The sequence below is a fragment of the Rhipicephalus microplus genome, chromosome 5 (assembly GCF_043290135.1).
Source record: "Rhipicephalus microplus isolate Deutch F79 chromosome 5, USDA_Rmic, whole genome shotgun sequence".
Taxonomy (NCBI): domain Eukaryota; kingdom Metazoa; phylum Arthropoda; class Arachnida; order Ixodida; family Ixodidae; genus Rhipicephalus; species Rhipicephalus microplus.
Genome location: NC_134704.1, coordinates 176,987,171 through 177,006,684, shown reverse-complemented (window position 1 = coordinate 177,006,684; position 19,514 = coordinate 176,987,171). Strand labels below are relative to the sequence as shown.

At 46.0% G+C, this 19,514-nt stretch overlaps 2 protein-coding genes across 3 annotated transcripts; both read right to left on the bottom strand.

The window, feature by feature from the left end:
* Nucleotides 1-779: 779 nt before the first annotated feature.
* Nucleotides 780-7,608, bottom strand: ND-B15 (NADH dehydrogenase (ubiquinone) B15 subunit). Its single transcript, XM_037424911.2, has 3 exons — nt 7,367-7,608; nt 2,950-3,099; nt 780-912 (listed from the first exon to the last, which is right to left on the bottom strand). Exons 1-3 carry the CDS (start codon nt 7,523-7,525, stop codon nt 844-846), a joined length of 378 nt encoding a protein of 125 aa, XP_037280808.1. The 5' UTR covers nt 7,526-7,608; the 3' UTR covers nt 780-843.
* Nucleotides 7,609-15,234: 7,626 nt separating this feature from the next.
* LOC142818032 (uncharacterized) lies at nt 15,235-19,219 on the bottom strand. 2 transcript variants are annotated; one of them, XM_075896218.1, is made up of 5 exons: nt 19,116-19,219; nt 16,756-16,976; nt 16,502-16,661; nt 15,644-15,772; nt 15,235-15,359 (listed from the first exon to the last, which is right to left on the bottom strand). In XM_075896218.1, exons 1-5 carry the CDS (start codon nt 19,120-19,122, stop codon nt 15,310-15,312), a joined length of 567 nt encoding a protein of 188 aa, XP_075752333.1. In that variant the 5' UTR covers nt 19,123-19,219; the 3' UTR covers nt 15,235-15,309. The 2 variants fall into 2 exon arrangements, with proteins under 2 accessions (XP_075752333.1, XP_075752332.1); XM_075896217.1 differs by lacking the exon at nt 19,116-19,219 and having other exon boundaries at nt 16,756-18,415.
* Between the last annotated feature and the right edge of the window lie 295 nt (nt 19,220-19,514).

Genomic DNA, 19,514 nt, shown 5'->3' with positions numbered 1-19,514 from the left:
GGCAAATTTGCCAACAACTCCCAAGCACCGGCTTGGCTTAGAGGTAGAATACTGGGCTGTCAGTCAGCGGACTCGGGTTTGAGTCTCTCTGTTATTTGGTACTAGGTATTCTTTTTCTAATTTTGTGTGATGTGGTTACAGACACCGCCGGCGGCGGACAACTACGGCACAGCGCGTGACCAGTTTTGATCTCATCACAGCTTTCACTGTTAAAGTGCATAATAAGCGTGTTGTTGAAAGCTGCCCACCTAATACAAAAGCCTCAGCCCTGATTTATCATCAGCTACGGAATCAGTTAGTGTACATTCAAGAAGGTGCCCATATACCCTTGCAGAGGCATAATGGGTGCTTTGCAAATGTGCTTGCAGTAGGTACCCTAAACGAGTTTACAACGGCAAGTGTTACATGCACCAAGTATTCTTTTTCTCACGAGATGGTTGAGGTGCCCATCGAGCAGAGAAACACGGGAAGTGAATGAGATGACGAAGTATTTGAGGCCTGATAATTCTGTGTTTCTGCTAAGGGCAAAGGTCAAGTCCGAGAAGTGTTTATTCAGCTTACGCGCTTAACTGTTACACAGAAAACTGATTAATAGATAATAATTAGCGTGTTTAAATCAGTGTAAGGCCGGCTCAGTTTTCACCATAATTTCAGTTCCAGATATGTATTTGCTTGGTGGGCTTTCCACCTCAATGCAGTTACCACTACTGTTCGTTGATTGCACATATTTTGACAAAACATTTGCTGCTAGGAACTCTTCACACTGGGAACAATGAAAATTCATAACTGAATAAATGCTTTATTACACTACATTGATCTTCAAGGAAGATGTTTTGGAAGCCGCTAGACCATCTTGAACATTCTGTCCTTGTATGCAATTTCGCCGGTTCTGCACTTCCGCTCAAACTCTCGCTGCAAAAAAAGAAAAAGAAAGATAAGGATGCACGTTTTACTCATGTTTACTCATTTTTATGTTATTCAAGCTGTAATATGTTAACACCAATTTTTATGTTATTCCATCTGTGATATGTTAACAAGACACACTAGAATTTCATAAATGAGGCATAAAAAGATATACTTTGAGCTCTTTGATAGCAGTGAACCCACTCCTGCACCAACTGAGATTTACTGCGCCATCCTGATAATATCAACCAACATTGCGCCAAACTGCACCGAAGTCGGATTTGGGAGCGTCTATCACCGGCAATAGCCACGCCGACACGTCAGAACATGCGCATCTTGTTCTCAAGGCCACCAAACTCACAGTCGGGTGCCTAGAATTATTTCGCTGAATTAACAGTGGTAGCGCGTGTGTCCTAAGTAATCCACAATGTTATGTCTGCCGATGCAACTTCCGTTGTGCAAGTCCGCTTAACAATAAAACGCGCTCTCCGTGGGGGTTTGTGACATTTATCCAATCAGTGCGTGAAACTGTGGCGGTGATTCATCCGACTTCTTGATATCGCTAACTGATTTCCCGCGCTTTGCGTCCACAGAAAAGCACATGCATGGTGTAAGCGTGTTGACAATTATAGTTTAATATACTTCATTCATGGATCCTCATTCAGAAGTACATTTTCCTAATTTCCTCCACCAGCACATGTGCATTTGTAATCGCTGTTGCGGTAAAAGCTCCTAAAACACCCTACGATTTTGAATCCGAGATCACTAGGGTCCGTATTCAGAATTTTTGCACACTTCTTTAATGTTATCTCAATATTAAAAGCGTGCTTCCTGGTCAGATAAGCCAAAATTCAGTTTTAATACGTGCAGCTTTTAATAGGGAGGCTATCTCTGCCGGCTTTGGTGTCGGAAGGCCCACAATGAAGCAGCTACGCCTTGTTACACGTCTGGCTCTCGCTTTCCAAAGTCAATAGGTGACGGTTAAAAAAATTAAACATCACGTCACCGCACTCATTGCTTCATTTTTTGTTTTTTGGGGGTAGAGGTGTGCGTGAAAGCTGCGTTGCTTGAAGGGTGAATTTGCGAGCGCTATCTAATGACACATGCTCGTAAACTTTCTGTGCTACTAGAACCTTTGCTTCGCATTTAGATAACTGACAGGGCAAAAACTGCTCCGGCAATTAATGTGATCATTGTCCCTTTGGCCAGTCTTCATCTGAGTTATGCAACGTCGTGTCTAAAAGATACAATTTGTTAGTTTCACTTAGACCCTTAGCAATGAATGTGATACCAACAGTCCGTTTGCATTGAGAGTACAAGACAGAAGGGTATTACCGTCGTATTTAATGCCTGCCGAATTAGCGCAAGTGCCAGTGATCACACCCAAAGTTCGTAGTGCTTTTTCCTCTCTTTAAACTTTGCACCTCCTCCTACCACTCTCGCCATGTCAATGCGGTGGCGTGTAATGGCCACCACATCCCATTTCATTGCTGCTACTGGTTTTCAGACGTTGGTTGTACTAGAGGACCTGGTTGAGCCTCATAGGGTAAAGAAAGGCCATTGTTGCCCTGTGACACAAATAACAGTCTTAAACCACATTCGAAAACGAAATTAGAGCTAAATAGTATTCATAGGTGTGCCAATTTTGAAAATAGGCATTTATAGGTGCTATAAAAACACTTGAAAAACCCATTTAACTACTAATTCATGTTCTCATATCAAAGTTGCACGCCAGGAACCCAAGGAGCAAACTAGGCATTTGTCTTCTCTAGTGATTAGCTACAACATCTGCAAACATAACTAAAATTAAGACCCATGGACTTCAAAGAAAAAGTGATGCCACTGCGAATAACTGAAGTTAATTCAGTTCATGGCCTGTTTAAACTTGATCCTTCCCTTGTTATTCACAGCAGCATCACATTTTCTTAGAAGTTCGTGTGGCTTGTGTTGGCAGATTAAAGGACTCAGGAAGACACGCATAAGTGGCTTCAACAGAAAGGAGGCAACAGGCAATTTTACTACTGGTGATGGGGCCATAATACATACCCTGTCCTTATAGACAAAATATCCAAGAACAAGCATGGGCAAGAAGGTTGCAGCGAAAAACTGGAAGCCTCCCTTTGGGGTTGGACGAAAGTGCTCATATATCATGCTGTGAGAACGAGCTGCTTGATGACGCATCATCTGGGGGTCAAACTGGTCATAAAGGAAGCAAGACAGCAATGAGTAAATAGAAAAGTCATCTATCAGATCATAGAACTAAGCAACTGAAGTTCTACAAACTGACTTCACAGGGCCCAATAAATCATAGAAACCTTTTCTAAAATAGAGTGTCCCAGTTGGTACACCTTTGTGTTGGTGTTGTGCCAAGTTTTAAGGCTAAAAAAGTAAGAGACTGAGAGATGAAGGTGTAATAAAACACATTTTCCACCTTTGTCTGGGTCTTTTGATTGAGTGCTATGTAGAGTTTAACCCTTTATGGGACAGTGGGACATTTACAACCCACTTTTTGACTGCAGTTTTAAAAGCCGCGCCACACCAAAACCACCGCCGCTGTTTAGCTGAGACTGCTGTCGCCATCTGGTGAGTGTCTAACCTAACGTTTTTAAACATTATTTTCTACGAAGCTCTAGGTTTTTAGCTGAGACTGCTGTCGCCATCTGGTGAGTGTCTAACCTAACGTTTTTAAACATTAATTTCTACGAAGCTCTAGGGGGCAGCACAATACAATGTTTCATTCGAAGCGTTCCGAATTCGTTTACCGCGCTCAGTTTCGCGGGTATTTTGAGTCGACGTGCACTAAATACACAATGACAAGTAAGTGTGAAAGTTTTATTTCTCGTGTGGGTTTCTGTATAGAATCACTGTGTTATGTTTTCTGATTTTATTGTCGTACTGGCTACCCGGAAAGTTGTGCAACATGAGTGACGCAACTCAGAGCTGGCGAAATTTCCTAGGCCTAATTTTCTTTTCGCTTACGTCGGAATTTTAGCGCGCTATTGCATTCTCTTTTCATTCCAGGGAGGTCGCTATCAGTTGAAGAAGCGGTTGAGCTTCTGTTCAGGCTTCCAGATGATCCTCGAGAAAGCGACATCGAGAGTGAACTTGCAGACAGTGAGAATGAAGTTGTGCCCGCGCTGGCTCCGGTCGAGGAAAGTGACTCAGATGACAACGCGCTTGATCAGCCATCCACAAGCACAGGAAAAAGGAGGCGATCATCGTACGTCAGGAAGAAGCCCAAAAAAAGGAAAAGACGCCCGAGATGTCCTGAGCCAGTCCAATCGGATAACTCTGACAGCCGAGATGTTGCCTCGGAAGGAACCGCTTTGTGGTCTACAGCTCTTCCGGTTCTCAACAATCGCTCTGTGAGTAGCCTGGAACCGCAGTATTCAAGCAAATTGTCCTCATCTTGTACACCATCCGAGTCATTCAGCCTGTACTTCAATGATGATGTACTTGAAATGATCGTGCTTGAAACAAACCGCTATGCCAGGCAGGAGGCTCGAAGAGGGTGGCACGATCTAACAAAAGGTGAACTGAAAGCCTATTTGGGCATTCTTATTTTGATGAGCGTAAATCCTGCGCACCATCTGTACCTCTACTGGAGTAGCGACAGCTTTTTCAATGTGAAGGAGATATCCAGTGTGATGACATTCAAGAGGTTTCAAGCCATTATGAACTCACTGCACTTTTACGACAATGAGAAGATAAAAAGTAAAGGTGAAGAGGGTTTTGATAGACTGGCCAAAATACGACCTCTTGTGGACACCTTGAACAAAAAGTTTCTTCAAGAGTACAAGCCTTCTGGCCACCAGGCAATTGACGAAAGAATGGTGCGTTTCAAAGGACGATCGGCTTTGAAACAGTATGCCCCCATGAAACCAATCAAACGCGGGTACAAGGTATGGTGTAGAGCGGACTCTGTGACTGGCTACCTCTGCGAGTTTCAAATATATGAAGGGAAGTCTGCAGAAAGAGAGGCTGGTTGTACACTTGGAGAACATGTCGTTCTTTCTCTTTGCAACAATGTTGACGAAGACAGTACGCTCTACTTTGATAACTTCTTCACTACGACCAAGCTCATGGAAGAGCTTTCAGAAAAACAAATTATGGCAGCAGGCACGGTTAGAACAAATAGGAAGGATTTACCTCATGAAATCAAAGTGGACGAGAAATTGAAGAGAGGGGACTATGTTTGGCGATCAAAGGGCCAATTGACGGCGTACCAGTGGCGTCACAACCGAAATGTGACGATGCTGTCAAACTTCCATGATCCATCTGAGGTGGTTGAAGTGAACCGGACGCTTTCTAATGGAGCCAAGGTGGGCGTGACATGCCCCAAAGTAGTCTCTGACTACAATAAGTTCATGGGGGCACCGATTCGACCAAAAGCGTAACGCATATATGTGCGACCGTAGGTCGAAAAAGGGTTGGTACAGACTCTTCTATTACCTCTTAGATGCAGCTGTAGTCAACGCTTTCATTCAGCATTGCCACTTCACACCAAACGAATACTTGTGGTTTCGTCTTGCCCTTGGAAGGGAGCTTATCAGCGGTCAGAGCTTCAGGAAAAAGACGGCCATTCCCGCTTTTCAGCACAAGAAGCGTGGACGTCAGTCTGGACAGAAGATGGTGGGCGTTCCTGGAGAAATCAGATTTCACAAAGGTGACCACCACCCTGTGAAGACAACCGGACGTAAACGGTGCAGGTGGTGTTCTACCAAGGCGAAGGAAATTAGGACGGCACTTGTATGCAAAGTCTGCAACGTGCCGTTGTGTGCTACATGTTTCCTGCCTTTTCATAACGGAAAGTGAAGGTTTTCATACAGCCAGACGTTGCTGTTTGCAAGAGTGCAATTTTGAATAAATTTAGTACCCACATTTTTTTTATTGCCAACAGCCCTGTCGAATGTGGTTACTGGGATCATATTGTCCCACATTCTCTGGTTGTCTGAACAACCAGTGGGACATATGCGTCCCACTTTTTTTGAGTCCCCCTTTGCACTGACGAAACTAAAATTTTATATGTCACGTAGTGATGTAGTAACCATCAGTTTTATACAGACAAAATGAATTGATCGTGTTTTTTCTCATTGTGTCCCATAAAGGGTTAACATCCCAAATCCACCATATGATTATGAGAGATGCCGTAGTGGAGAGCTCTGAAAATTTTGACCACCTGGTGTTCTGAGCACACAGGCCTACAGCATTTCTGTCTCCATCGAAAATGCAGCCGTCGCAGCCGGGATTCGATTCGATCCCGCGACCTGTGGGTCAGAAGCCGAGTACCTTAGCAACTAGAACAGCATGACGGGGTTTTTTCTGGGTTTTTTGTTTTTGCAGCATTGAAGCTCAGCACAACACAATTCTAAGCATACTACAGTGGCTGTCACAGTTCGCATAATAAGGAATGTGACCTACAAGTTTGCAAAGACTCGTGATGCACTAAATTAGTCTAGTTCAGTAGAGCTTCACCTATGTTGAATAAAAGCTTGTTCAACCCACAGTTCTCTCACATTTGAAATGACCTCACAAATGTTGTGTATCAATCGAAAAAAACCCAAATAGCAGCTATACCAACCTCTGTCCCAAGAAGAATGAAATATCTGTGAAATCAAGTTGGTTGTATTGAGTTCCTTCAGTTTTGCATCCTTTTTCGACACCGGTTTGACACTGGGTGGGTTGCAGGTGAAAAACTATGCCTAAGCAGCTGCTGTATGGCTTAACATAGCTCATCGTTTAAAACTGTTGGTTCTAAAGTTATAGTAAAAAGTCAGTTAATTTAAGGTCTTTTCTAATCCGAGGACCCTTTCCTTTCATGCTGGTGACTGCAATTTTCTGCATGCTGGCGACTGCAAGAAAAATTCCTGCGAATTCTTTTACTTTGCCACATCGGCTCCTTCCACTTTGCTTGGGAACAGCTCTCCGAAATTTCTTTGCATTGTGCGCTCACATTCAGTACGAATATGTGGCAAATTTTCGCTTGGGATTTTTCATCTTGCTGTCTTTTAAACGCTAAAAGGTACATTTCAATCAATGTGAGCACCATGGCACTAAGTAAAGCAATACCGGTGTCATAGGAATACTTTTTATCAGGACCCGAAACGAATTGGATTTCTTTGCCGCGATCCACGATCACATACTGGTCGCTGTTACACGGCACACATCACTCGAGTCGCGATTGGGAGCCAGATACCGGTCCTCATCGCGATGTAAGTGCGATGTGACACCGGTGTGGTCAAGTGATGGTGATACATAGACAGGTGTGAGAACGAAAGTAAGCGCACATGTGAAATGAAATAATGAACACCAGTCAAATGTATGTAGTGACCTGAGTGTAAGTGAGAACATATATGGCCTGTTAAAGTACTGGATAGCTACTTTTGGCTTTACTGCTGTAGGTTCTTTTTCACACTGGTTTCGACGAGTCGACCTTCGCACTCAACTGAACGTGAGAACTCACCAAGGTGCCTCCCGAACCATGTTTGTGCGGATCCGTGAGTTGGCGTAGGTACTCTTGCCTCAGCTGTGCCTTGAGCTTTGCCCGTTCTTCAACCAAACGTTTCTCCTCGGGCGTGAGGTCGGTCTCAACGCGAATAGAGGACGGCACTCGGTAGGCCATGCTGGTACGGCACCACAGAACACCTACCAGTTTACGGCACCACGGTACTGAGACGACCTGTCTAAGAACTGGACAAGTTGGCCAAAGGAGCAGCCTCCACGCGGGTCTATTGCTGTGAACAGCCACGCTGCGGCGCTACTGGCGCTACCGCGCCGAATCCGTGGACTTTTAAAGCTCAGAAAGTGCGCGAGAATCAGCGAGTGTCTCCTACGCGCTGTAAATTTTATCGTTCACTTTCGACGACAGGGGGTACAACGTAAAACTTGAAGCATCAGCTTCGTCATAAGGGTGTTTCAATGAATGTGATAGCAACAAATTGGAATTAAGAAACGTGGCCGCGTTAGTGAGATGTAATTACCCTTTGTGCTTATTTCTATGACTTCAAGGCAAACTTTGCTCTGCGAGTTTAATACGTTTGAAGGTTACATGGACCGTCTGTTAGCTGCATCAACTCTCGCCAGATATGGTGCACAAGACCGTGGCTACGTCACACCCGCGGCCGCCCGCGCCCGGTCGCTCGAAAGTACGCAAAGACGCAGCACACCCCTTCCCCCCCCCCCCTTCCGCCTGACCTTCAGGTCCCATATCTTCATGCGCCTTCCGTTTTCTCTCTGCTTATGCGACGGGTAGGGCGATGTTATCGATTAGCCCTTTATTTTTGGAACATCAAAGCGACTGCTCAAAAGCGCCCAGAGCTTCCAGCACGTACTCCGTCCGCGCTAGTGGGCCTCCTCTCAACAATCACGTGACGGCACAGTGGCGCATTGCAAAAGTTCCGCCCAGGCACCCTTCCTCCGTGCGCCCAGGTCAGGTTGCGTCGCCATGTAGCTGTGGCCCCTCCTCTTACACTCTCTCTATCAGTAGTCACGTACAGTGGCGGCCGGCGTCCGACTGGCTGTCCACCCATGCCCCCCTCACACTTTCTCAGAAATCACACGATGGCACAACGGCATGCGTGCAATGCTGTGTCGTCGGACGTATCACAGGCGTATCACAGCCTTCCCAAGTGGCCGAGTGATGATTTTACCGCAATCGGTTTGGAGAAGTGCACCAAGAATGTGAATTCGCCCCGATATCAAACGCATAAGGTGGACAATGCGGGGGGGGGGGGGGGGGGGGGCTTGGCTTGGTGTCTCTTTGGGCTGCGTCATGGAGGGGGGAGGGCAGCGCCCTCGCAGGCACTGGCTCGGGATAATTTTGAAGAGCTTGGCTTAAGATCCCATCTGCCACTAGCGGACTCTTACTTATAGCCATCCTGTCTTGCAGATGTATTTTACAGGGGACTGTATATGCTCAATCCTTTTCCTTTGAGGCTTTTAAAGTTCGGATCATGGGGCAGTGACAGTAGGGAACCTGGTGCCGTGATCGCATTAAGAATTACGAAGTCACAGGATGACGAAAATCATGGCATTCGTATGGCCCTTGTGCAATAAAATAACTTTGGCATGTACGTGTATGCATAAAGAAATGAGTCTTTTTAACAGACTCATTTCATAACAGACATTAATTATCTCCCAATAAGTTTTTCTCCCTCTCTTGCAACGTATATATATATATATATAGTGAAGTAGATCCTTCGTGAGAACAGTAACAACAGAAGGGTTTATTTCAAAAGCTTTGGCTAGAGTCTGGCCTTCATCAGGAATGAGGGTACATGTTGTTCACTCTCAAATTTATATTTTGTGCAAAAAAATGAGAGAGGAAGAACAGCAAAAACAGAGTGGAGAAAAGACAAAAAAGAGGGAGCGGAAAGAGAGAGGGGAGAGAGCAAACATAGTGGAGAAATTTCTAAGGGTCACTGCGCTATGCGAGTAGCATTGTGAGTGTTTGTTTTCTAGAAGCATTGTGTTAAGTGTGTTTAGGTAACGGTACCTTTAATGTAGATGGTGGCTGGCTCAGGTAAGGGCATGCACGTTGTATCAACGTGTCCTCGACTTTTATTTTTTTTGCCAATCGTCACTAATCGGTGGCCCGGGCTGTGGTGGGACTGTCGGTTGACGTCTTTCTTCTAAGCTTCCTTCTGCATGATCGAGACGGTGTCCCTGTACGACGCCGTCAGTCGGGTGAACAACAACTTTATTGCAGTTGGGTTAGTGCTATATAAAGAGATGCGTGACGTAACATGTCACGTGATTACGGGTGTTATCTGATGGCTGCACGTCCAGCGGGGTTACATCTTCCTTTTATTGTAGCGCAAATTAATTATGCCTTTCAGGCTGTGGGTATCGACAGGGCTGGTGGCAAGCTCTTGTGCTTCGGCGAAGCTCTCGAGGAAAGTGGTCTTCTCTGGGGCCTTCGTCGCTGTGGGTTGTCCTGTGCCGCAGGTGCTCTCTTGTGCGCCTGAATTCTCGACCCTCTTCTGTTTTAAGGATCGCTGACCGGAGCGTGCTGGCTGACCTCAGAAAAACCGCCGGTGACCATGTTCGCTGGAGGGTGTCGTATGCGGACACTGGCTGGCCTGGAGACAGGGCCGGCAGATCCATCGTTCCGCAATTGTATAAACATTCTGACGTTGACGGATCTCTCTGAGCTTGTTATGAACAGCTTTGCTAGGTACTGCTTCTGGTTCCAGGTGGCTGTTAGATACAGGCAGGAGGGTCCTGGTTTGCCGTCCCATGAGTCTCTGCACAGGGGACTTTAGCACATCATCTCTGGGGGTATTGCGCCATTCTAGCAATGCCATATAAAAATCAACCCAGTTGCGCGCACATTTCTTTCGGAGCTTTTTAGCTTCCTGTACGGCTCTTTTCGTCATACCATTGGTGCGAGGTGATAAGGGCTTGTCGTAATATGGGTAACGCCTATTTGTCGCAAGAACTCTTTGAAAAGGTGGCTGTTGAATTGTGGGCAATTATTATAGCAAAGCTGCGACGGTAAGCCATGTGTGGCGAACAATTCTGTGCACCATACTGTCAGAGCACTAGCAGTGCTCTGCCGGAGTTCACGGATTTCGAAAAAGGAAGAATAGAAGTCCACTATTATGGCACATTCACGGCCTTCATGAAAAACAAGTCCATGCCAACAAATTCCCACGGCAGTTCTGGGATGTCGTGGCTGTGAAGAGGCATTTTGGCATTCTGCGTTTGATACTTGTGACAGACCTTGCAGTTTTTGCAAAATTGCTCTATTTCACGCGAAATATTTGGCCAGTACATTATGTCTCTTGCCCTCGCCTTCATCTTTTCAACTCCCGGGTGCGCAGCGTGAAGCAGCAACATAATTTCTTGTTTCTGTGAGGTTGCTATAATTACCTTGTTGCTGCGAAAAACAAGACCATCCTGTATGTGTAGCTCCTCCTTGTAGGACCAGTACTGACGAACACTTTCGGGCACCTCGCTCTTTTCAGGCCAGCTTGTTTCGGCGTAACCTCGAAGTTTGACCAGGGCCGGATCTTTATTCGTTGCAGCACGAAGATCCCTCAGGTGCTGCTGAGAAGCTGAAATGTACTCAAGCACATTCACTTGAAATTGCTTTGTTTCTTCTTGATGATTGATATGTGGGGGTTAACCTCCCAAAACCACCATATGATTATGAGAGACGCCGTAGTGGAGGGCTCCGGAAATTTCGACCACCTGGGGTTCTTTAACGTGCACCCAAATCTGAGCACACGGGCCTACGACATTTCCGCCTCCATCGGAAATGCAGCCGCCGCAGCCGGGATTAAAACCCGCGACCTGCGGGTCAGCAGCTGAGTACCTTAGCCACTAGACCACCGCGGCGGGGCGCTCTGTTTCTTCTTGCATGAGCTGTTCACTGGGAAACCTAGATAAGGCGGCAGCTAGGAAGAGCTCTTTCCCTGGCTTGTAGATCAATGTAATAGGATATCGTTGCAAAGTCAAACGCATGCTGTAAGCGAAGCGGACATTGATAAAGCGGTTTGCTGAATATCGGCACCAAGGGGCGGTGATCGGTCTCAACGATCACAGTTTCTTGGCCGAAGATGTAATCGTGAAACTTGACGCAACCCTGTACAATTGCCAATGTTTACTTTTCAGTTTGAGCGTAGCGTTGCTGCGCCTCTGTTAGTGAACGTGGCGAGCATGCGACAGGACGACCGTCTTGAATAAGCACAGCGCCAACTCTCTTTTGGCTGGCGTCAACCGAGAGGGTTACTGGCTTATTTGCGTTGAAGAAAGCAAGAACTGGTGCATTTGCTAAGCTTTCACGCAACATTTCTTAACTTCACTGCTGAGAGTCAGTCCAAACCCATGCAATGTCTTTGTGCAGCAATGTTCTTAGCGGGGCTGTCACGTCAGACATGCTAAGAATGAAGCGCTGTACATAATTCATCATGCCTAAAAATACTAGGAGTTCCTTACAATTCCTTGGCTTTTCCATTTCCAGTATGTCTTTCACTCGACCTGGGTCTAGGCGGAGGCCTTCAGTGCTAAGAATGTGCCCGAGGTAGCGGACTTCAGGCTGCAAAAAAGTGCATTTCTTTAGGTTAAGCTTGAGGTTGTTTTCACGACCGCGTAACAACAAATGTGACAGGTTGTTGTCGTGCTCCTCTTTTGTGCGGCCCCAAAGCAATATGTCATCCATTATCACGGCTACGCACGGCAAGCCTTCCAGCATGCAATGCATAGCTGCTTGAAATATTCCTGGGGCAGACGCGATGCCGAAGGGCATTCGAAGAAACCGATAACGCCCATACGGCGTGCTCATCGTACAGAATTTTGAGCTTGATTCGGTTAGCTTAATTTGCCAGAACCCTGACGCCGCATCAAGCGTTGAGAAGTACTTGGCACCGGATAGTTGCGAGGCTGCGTCTTCTAAGGTTGGCATTGGATAATGCTCCCGCAGCAGCATTTTGTTAAGCGCTGTAGGATCCAGGCAAATTCTAACCTTGTCCTTCTTTACAACTGTCACCATATGGCTAGACCACTCGGTTGGCTCGGTTAGCTTTGTGATGACGTTCTGGGATTCCATGCGCTGCAGCTCAGCCTTGACTTTGTCCTAAAGAGCTACGGGAACTCTTCTCGCCGGAACGACGACTCCCACTACGTTTGGCTTGAGCTTCATGTCATACTCGAAGTCTTTTAGCTGCCCGAGTCCTTCAAAGACGTCTGCGAAAGATTGTACTGGCGGGTTACACTTATTTCTCCACTTATTTCTCTGAAGTGCTCTTTGCCTTGTTCCAGCGCTCGGCACATGTCGACAGTCTTTTCGTACGTCGGGTTTTCCGCTATTAATCTTTGCTGGAGGCTCTTATCCGTTGTGCCCAGAATGATTCGGCTGCGCAACATGCGATCTTCGAGACCCGAATTCACAGTTCTTCGCCAACACACGCAGTTCTGTTAGTCACTCGTTAAATGGTTCACCTGTCTTTTGGTTTCATGAACCGAAAATAAATTATTGAAATGTCAAGTTGGTCGCGGGCCTGTAGTGCTCTTCATATTTCTTAATCAGGACTCCCACATCATTTCTGTCTTCCGCTTCCTCGAACTTGAAGGTACTGTATGCCTTTCGAGCTTCTTCGCCTATGGTAACTAGCAAAGTGGCTGCTTGAACATCCTTTGGCAGTGTGTTCGGTTTCGTAGCAGCGGAAAGCTGCAGAAACTTACTTTTACAAGTTTTCCAGGCAATCCCAAGGTCCTGTGACGCCTCCATGGGCTTCGGGGGTGGTAATAACGCTGACGCCATTGATGCATCAGGTGGGTTCCGCTGCCACCATGTAGCGACGCCGTCCGTCGGGTGAACAAGAACTTTATTGCAGTTGGGTTAGTGATATAAAGAGATGCGTGACATAACATGTCACGTAATTACGGGTGTTATCTGATGGCTGCACGTCCAGCCGGGTTACAGTCCCGATGCTCCTGTGAGGCAGCGTGGGCACAAAAGGTTTCCAAGGAGCTGTCTCGCTTCAAGGGGGCACCGCGTAGTGTCGCCAGAAGGGAATTGGCCTTTAAAGTTAATACTATTTAGTTCTGAGAATCCACCTTCAGAGACTCTTAGTTGTCTATGTGGTGGCAGTTAAATGCGAGGCTGACTACCATTGATCGGTTAGTAAGATAGATTGAAACAGACAGCATCATATAGTGCATTAGAAAGGGTGACAGATATTTACAATTGTCTAGTCCTCATCACAGTTACAGTGCCACAAGATCTTGAAATGTCATGATTACTATTATTATTTTACAATGCTTTAATTGCTGCAAGTTTACCCAGACACTCATTAACGCCTCTTTCGAGGGCACTAAATCGGTGTTTGAGGTACGACTCATGCTGTCCACACTCCTGGTTTGATTTAAATCCCGTGTCTAAAAGTGCGATTGACAATTTGTCGAATGAATGGCCTGGAAGGTTAATGTGTTTTGATAGAGGTAGATTTGGGGCTGATATTGCAGGGGTATGTGATTCTTGAAATGAATCCTAAAGGGTGTTTCTGTTTGTCCGATGTACATATTGCACACGACGCATTCTAGTAGATGTACCTTATTAGAGGAATCGCATGTTAGATTTCGATCCTCATAGATGTTAATTGAAAACTTGGATTGTGTGCTGGCTTCCTTGCTTGTCCCTCATCGCTCTGCATACAAGACATCGAGACTTTAGATAAGGTCGGCATGAACTGTTGAAAGTTGAAGTATATGATTTGGGAGTTTACAAGTGTGTCCTCGAGGTTCCGGGTTCGCCGGTAAACGATGCCAAAAGCCCATGGCAATGCGACTTCAGATTTTCACTTGGTTCTAGTATGTTGTAATGTCCTTAAAGGATTCTGTTAAGGTTCGGGAAGTTCATGCTCTAAGTTAAACACAGGCTTGTCTGTTGCAGGTTGTGTTGTGGTTCGTCTGCTTCCCGCACGTGCCTGCTTGTGCTACGCGACCGACGCACCGAGTTTCCGCCTTTTGCCGGCATGATTGGAGACGCTCATCTAAAGAAGATGCGCCAAGCGTACGACAAGAAACGGAGGCGCCCGTGGAACGCCCGCCAGAAGAAAACAGACGACAACGTGCAGCCGATTTCGCCTGATGCCGCCGAAGCGGCGCATTCCGACGACGGCGCGCAGCCGCGGCCGCGTGTGTCCGAAGCAGTGCACTCTCCTGTGCCTTGCAGCAGCACCTCATCGGATTGTGTCGTCGTCGGATCGTCATCTTGCACTTCCAGCAGCATCCTAGACCGCATTGACACGGCGTTTTATTCGGCGGACGAGTTTGCCGAGTTCGCGAGAAATGCAGCGGGCTTGAAGGCATCACTCGCATCGCAGTGCGCGACGGAACGTAAGTTCGAGTTACTAGATATTGATCTGGAGGATGGTGGCAAAGAAAACGGGACAGAATATGTTATTGTTGATCTGGCGGCGATACGCTCGTTATTTGGACTTGTCGCGTGCCCAGAATGCGGTGACCCAGACAACGCTCCGACAACCTGAGGTTGTCCTGAGGATGACCTACACCGTACGAAAGTATGACCTGAGGAAGCCCTCAAATGAACCTCAAGTGGTCCTAAACCAGTCCGTTTGTCCGGCCTCAGATCGTCCTCAGGGCATCCAGAAAAGAGCACATTATGATGAGTCTAGTACTTTTTGAGGACGAAGCATACAAGACCTAGGCACTCATCAGACCTTACGAAAAGTTGCTCTAATTCTTCTTTTGGAGCGCTGAAATGACAACTGATCAATCAAAAGTGCCTGAACATGCACACTCTTTAAAGCACTGCCTGTGAGGTTTCAGTAACAATTTCTTCAAGTATAGCAATAAAAACAGCAATGCACAGAAAACATGTTTATTTTCAGGAATGAAACTTGGCAGTTTTCACTAGATGAGACTTCTTGCCCTGTGCCTTCAGAGGTCTTCATCCGATGGGCTTGACAACGCGACACTTTGAAGACATTCTGTAGTAATAGAAAGCAGCATATCTTGAAGCACAAGTGAATTTAGAGTATCAATAAGAATATTAAGACAATAACAGCATGCCAGATTTGAAAGCATAAAATGAAAATTATATTACCATAATGTGCAGGTACGAACTAGCCATTATATAATGGTGAAAATGATTTATATAGTTCATGCTTGCATACACATCAAAATTCGAGTAAGGCAAGAAAATTATTTAAACTATAACAGCAAAAGTATCATATGTTATGATAGCTTCAACAGCACAGATAATAAAACTCACCCTCATGGTGAGTGCGAGAAGTTCTTAAGCGCTGCTTCTGGAGCTTTTCCCCAGCATGCCGAAGCCACACTTTAATCACACACTCGATGTCATTTTTTTTTGTTTCCGGAAAATTTCGCCTCACGGCCTCTGAAAAAGTACAAAGTTCATAAAACAGGAATTACACAAACATAATACATTAATATAATGCTACATAGGTTGTTTGAAGAAGTACCTCTAGTCAGCATGATCGACATTTTGATAGGTGGGCACATCATCATTAAAGGTCCTTGCCATCCTTCCCCATGTTAATTTCAAGAGTACTGACATTGACACTATGTGTTGCATTACAAGAAGAACACCACGAAGAAGACATCATTGTAACTTTTTTGAAACCTAGCATGCAAAGAATGATGAGGCGCCTTTGACGAAAATACGTCCATGTATGAAAATGTTGACCAGCTTGTCTTAGGTACTTATTCCTGTTTAGAGATCCTCAGTGATCACTATGAGCTTCCATCTGTTAGTTTTCATCTGTACATAAGATTTCCACTACAGTTAAGAATGCCTAGTAGTGCTACCTGATAATAACTTCTGCAAGTAGTGAATGCTTGCGTATGTGTGCCATGCAAGTATACTAGTGTGCTTGAAGAAGCTGCAGGGTTTCTTACTGACAACAGATATTTCATGCTAAAAATTTTCCACGTTTAAGCACATAATTTTAATTAGCAAGCATCCTAAAAAATTTAATGCTTTCATGAAAAGATTGTTCTTTTGCTATTGACTTCAAATGAAAGATAATGTGGATAACAGACTTAGAAATGTCTGTACTCAAACACGGCTCTTGCAGCACATGGTGTTGTGAAACAAATTACTCACTGCAAATGACATCTGTGACACCTAGATCCACAAACTTCCTTTTGCCTTTTTGGCCTGCCCAGCTGAACTGCACAGCAACCTCAAGGCTTAGCAGAAGCTCCAGCATCCTCCTGGCTGCTGCCCCAAAAGTTGAGCCACCAAGGCCAGCAAGCTGCTGTATCTGTAAAGTTTTGAGGTCATTATTTTTTTTAGAAGAGTAGCTTAATGCAGTGACTAGAAAAAAAAATTATAGAAAAATATAATGAATGACGTACAAGCTTTAGCTTAATGTTGCCATCAGCAGCAAGTCTCCCCTCAAGACTTAGAAATTGGTCAATATCCTTGACCGGTGTCAAAACCACATCATCATTTGTCTCATCTTGAAGCCTCACTGTTGTGTTGAAAAGGTGCTGCTGCATGGCATCAACCTGTCGTCCCAGCTGCTCTAGCCTCATCAGGATAGTTTGCGAAATTCGCATGAGTTGACGCACGTATTCTGTAAAGACGTGTTCAGACTTTTTTAAACTCGGGGCCTCGGCATGGAGCAACAAGTGGCCCGTCAGCATGCTCTGCAGCAAATACGACATGGCTTTCAGTTTTCTTATGCCTCAGAGGACGGTGTGCCTGCTCAGCAAGCCTGTTGCAAAGTTGCTCCAAGGGAAGGTCTGGCTTTCTCAGCATTCTCTTTAACGAGGACATATGGTTTTCAAATGGGAAGGCACTCCATGAGTCCAAGGGGCCAAGGTGTGTAACATCATCTGCCAAATGACACAGGCCATGCACATTGTGTGAAACATGCTCTTTGCCATAAATGCTTATGAATGTCCGGATAAAAAACTTGAGCATGTTTCCGGCATACTCTATCTCACTTGCAGGTGCAGCTGGTGTGGAAAGAACAGAGATCCCCACATGTAAAGCTAAGAAGTTCTTGTACATGTGTGCAGGAATCAGTGATGACAAAACAACGGGTCCTCCATATAAAAGAAAAAAGCGAAACTCAGTCGCTTTCCACCGATCAAGTTCAGCAATGCTCCTCGGCTTTCGGCTAAAATCACATGGAACACACCGTGCAATTTGAGAATTTTTTTCCGACATCTCAAGACGCACTTTGCTTCCAAGTCTGGTCACTTTTGGGCCACGTACCCACAGTGTCAAGAGCTTGTTCATGACACCCAAGCACACAAGGTGCATGTAATCTAATGGTATATCTTTCACTAGGTCAAAAGGAAGTTCCTCAAGAATACTTTCGCCTGTGTGATGCTCCTCCTGGACTTTTAAGCGAAAGCTGTCATCTGTTCGCTTGCGAGCATTGACGTTTGGGAAGCACACCCTGCCCTCACAGTAGACACCTTTTACGTCACATTTGGTGCAGCTGTAATAGCCTGTGTGGCTTCTGACATATAATACAAATGCCTTTGCTGGTGCATCACATATGAGGGCATACAAGCTAACAGGAATTGCAGTTTCTCCAATGGTAATCCCTGTTGTGATAGCAGCATTTATGTCACAAACAAATGGTCGCAAAAAATCATTCGCGTTGTTGGGCTTGCTGCTTCCGAAAAAAACACCCACTATAAATGGTGCTTTGTCCTCCAAATTACTTATGCGTCCCAGTATGCACCAAAATTGGCCCCGTGAACTTTTTGAAACCGGCAGACCGTCAATGTTGAAGCTAAGCTTCAAAATTCTTGGTAGTTCTGCACAATCTTGCAGCACTCGCTGTAGGCCTGCACTGAGGCCGAAATGATGGTATTTCCCGCCGGCCAGCTGCAACACTTCCAGGCACTTCTTGGGCGTCTGTAACAATGCCCTTGCAGTTGAAGGGAGCGCGCTGAAGCATTCGTGGGACTGTAGTACTCTCAAGAGCGATGTAACTGAAGTGTGCGATGCGCGAGATTGTAAGGCCCACGCTTGCAGTCTCTCACGAAAGGCCAGCAAGCTGTCCACACTGCCGCGTTCACAAACTTGCTCTTCGTTACTCCCAGTCGGTGCCAATTCGAAAGAATCCCTCTGCCTCACCTGCGAGGTCGCCGAAGTCGAAGCCGCAGCGCTGCTGTCATGGAAGGCACGCCGTTCGAAGTCTGTGTGATCGTGAGGCACAGAAACACTGCAGCCGCTGGGGTAGCACGCGTCGCCAGAAATCAAAACGTGTCCTTGGGGCACATCCGTTTCTGGAACGATCGAGGAGTGTGCCGAAGGCCGTTCTCTGTCATGAACACAAAGGCGACGATGGCCGTCTTCGAGGTCGACCGCACAAGCCTCGGAGGGCAAGTCGCTCTCTCTTTCGGCGTTGCGGGAATCTCGGTCAACGTACCGCGTGTCATTTATGACATCGGCCTCACTGTCAATAAGCTGAAAACTAGCATTGACGCGCCGATTAATTTCACGCCGAAATTTGCGATCCGCGCTCTCAGCCATCTTGAACAGCACAGAGCACAGTAGAATGGTGGCTAGACCAAAGAACACCCACCACCAGAACACGTTGTTAGGCTAGTCAGTTGGTTTGTACATACATACATGAATAAGCAGTAAAGATATACAGCGCGAGGCTGAAAATCAACTGTCCTCTCTTTTTTTATTTATTTACCTTTGCGGCTTACAACTTCAATATGAAAATTTAACAGAAGACACTCACCTGGCATGCTTACGATTCTTTGAGGGCTTCTGCGAGAAGCTTCCTCTATGGCGAGAAGTGTTGTATTGGAATGTTGACTCGACCAATGACTCGACTTGACTTACTGCAGGCCCATAATGATGATGATGATAGTTGCGTCACTTTAAAATGGGTAAACAGTGTCGTAGACATCCAGATTTAAAAGCACCTTGACTGCGCATGGTGACCGCATTAAGGTACTGCTTTTTTTTTGTTAGCACCACCACAACTTCAGTCGCCCATTCGTTTTCCCACAGCGTTCTAGTTCCAATGCTGCTCTATTCACGATAACCTAGGCCAGCCCAGTCGTCAGCATGGTCAGTTGTCGTCTGCTCGATGGGACCGTGCGGCATTGCAACACTGGACACTCGAGAATAACGT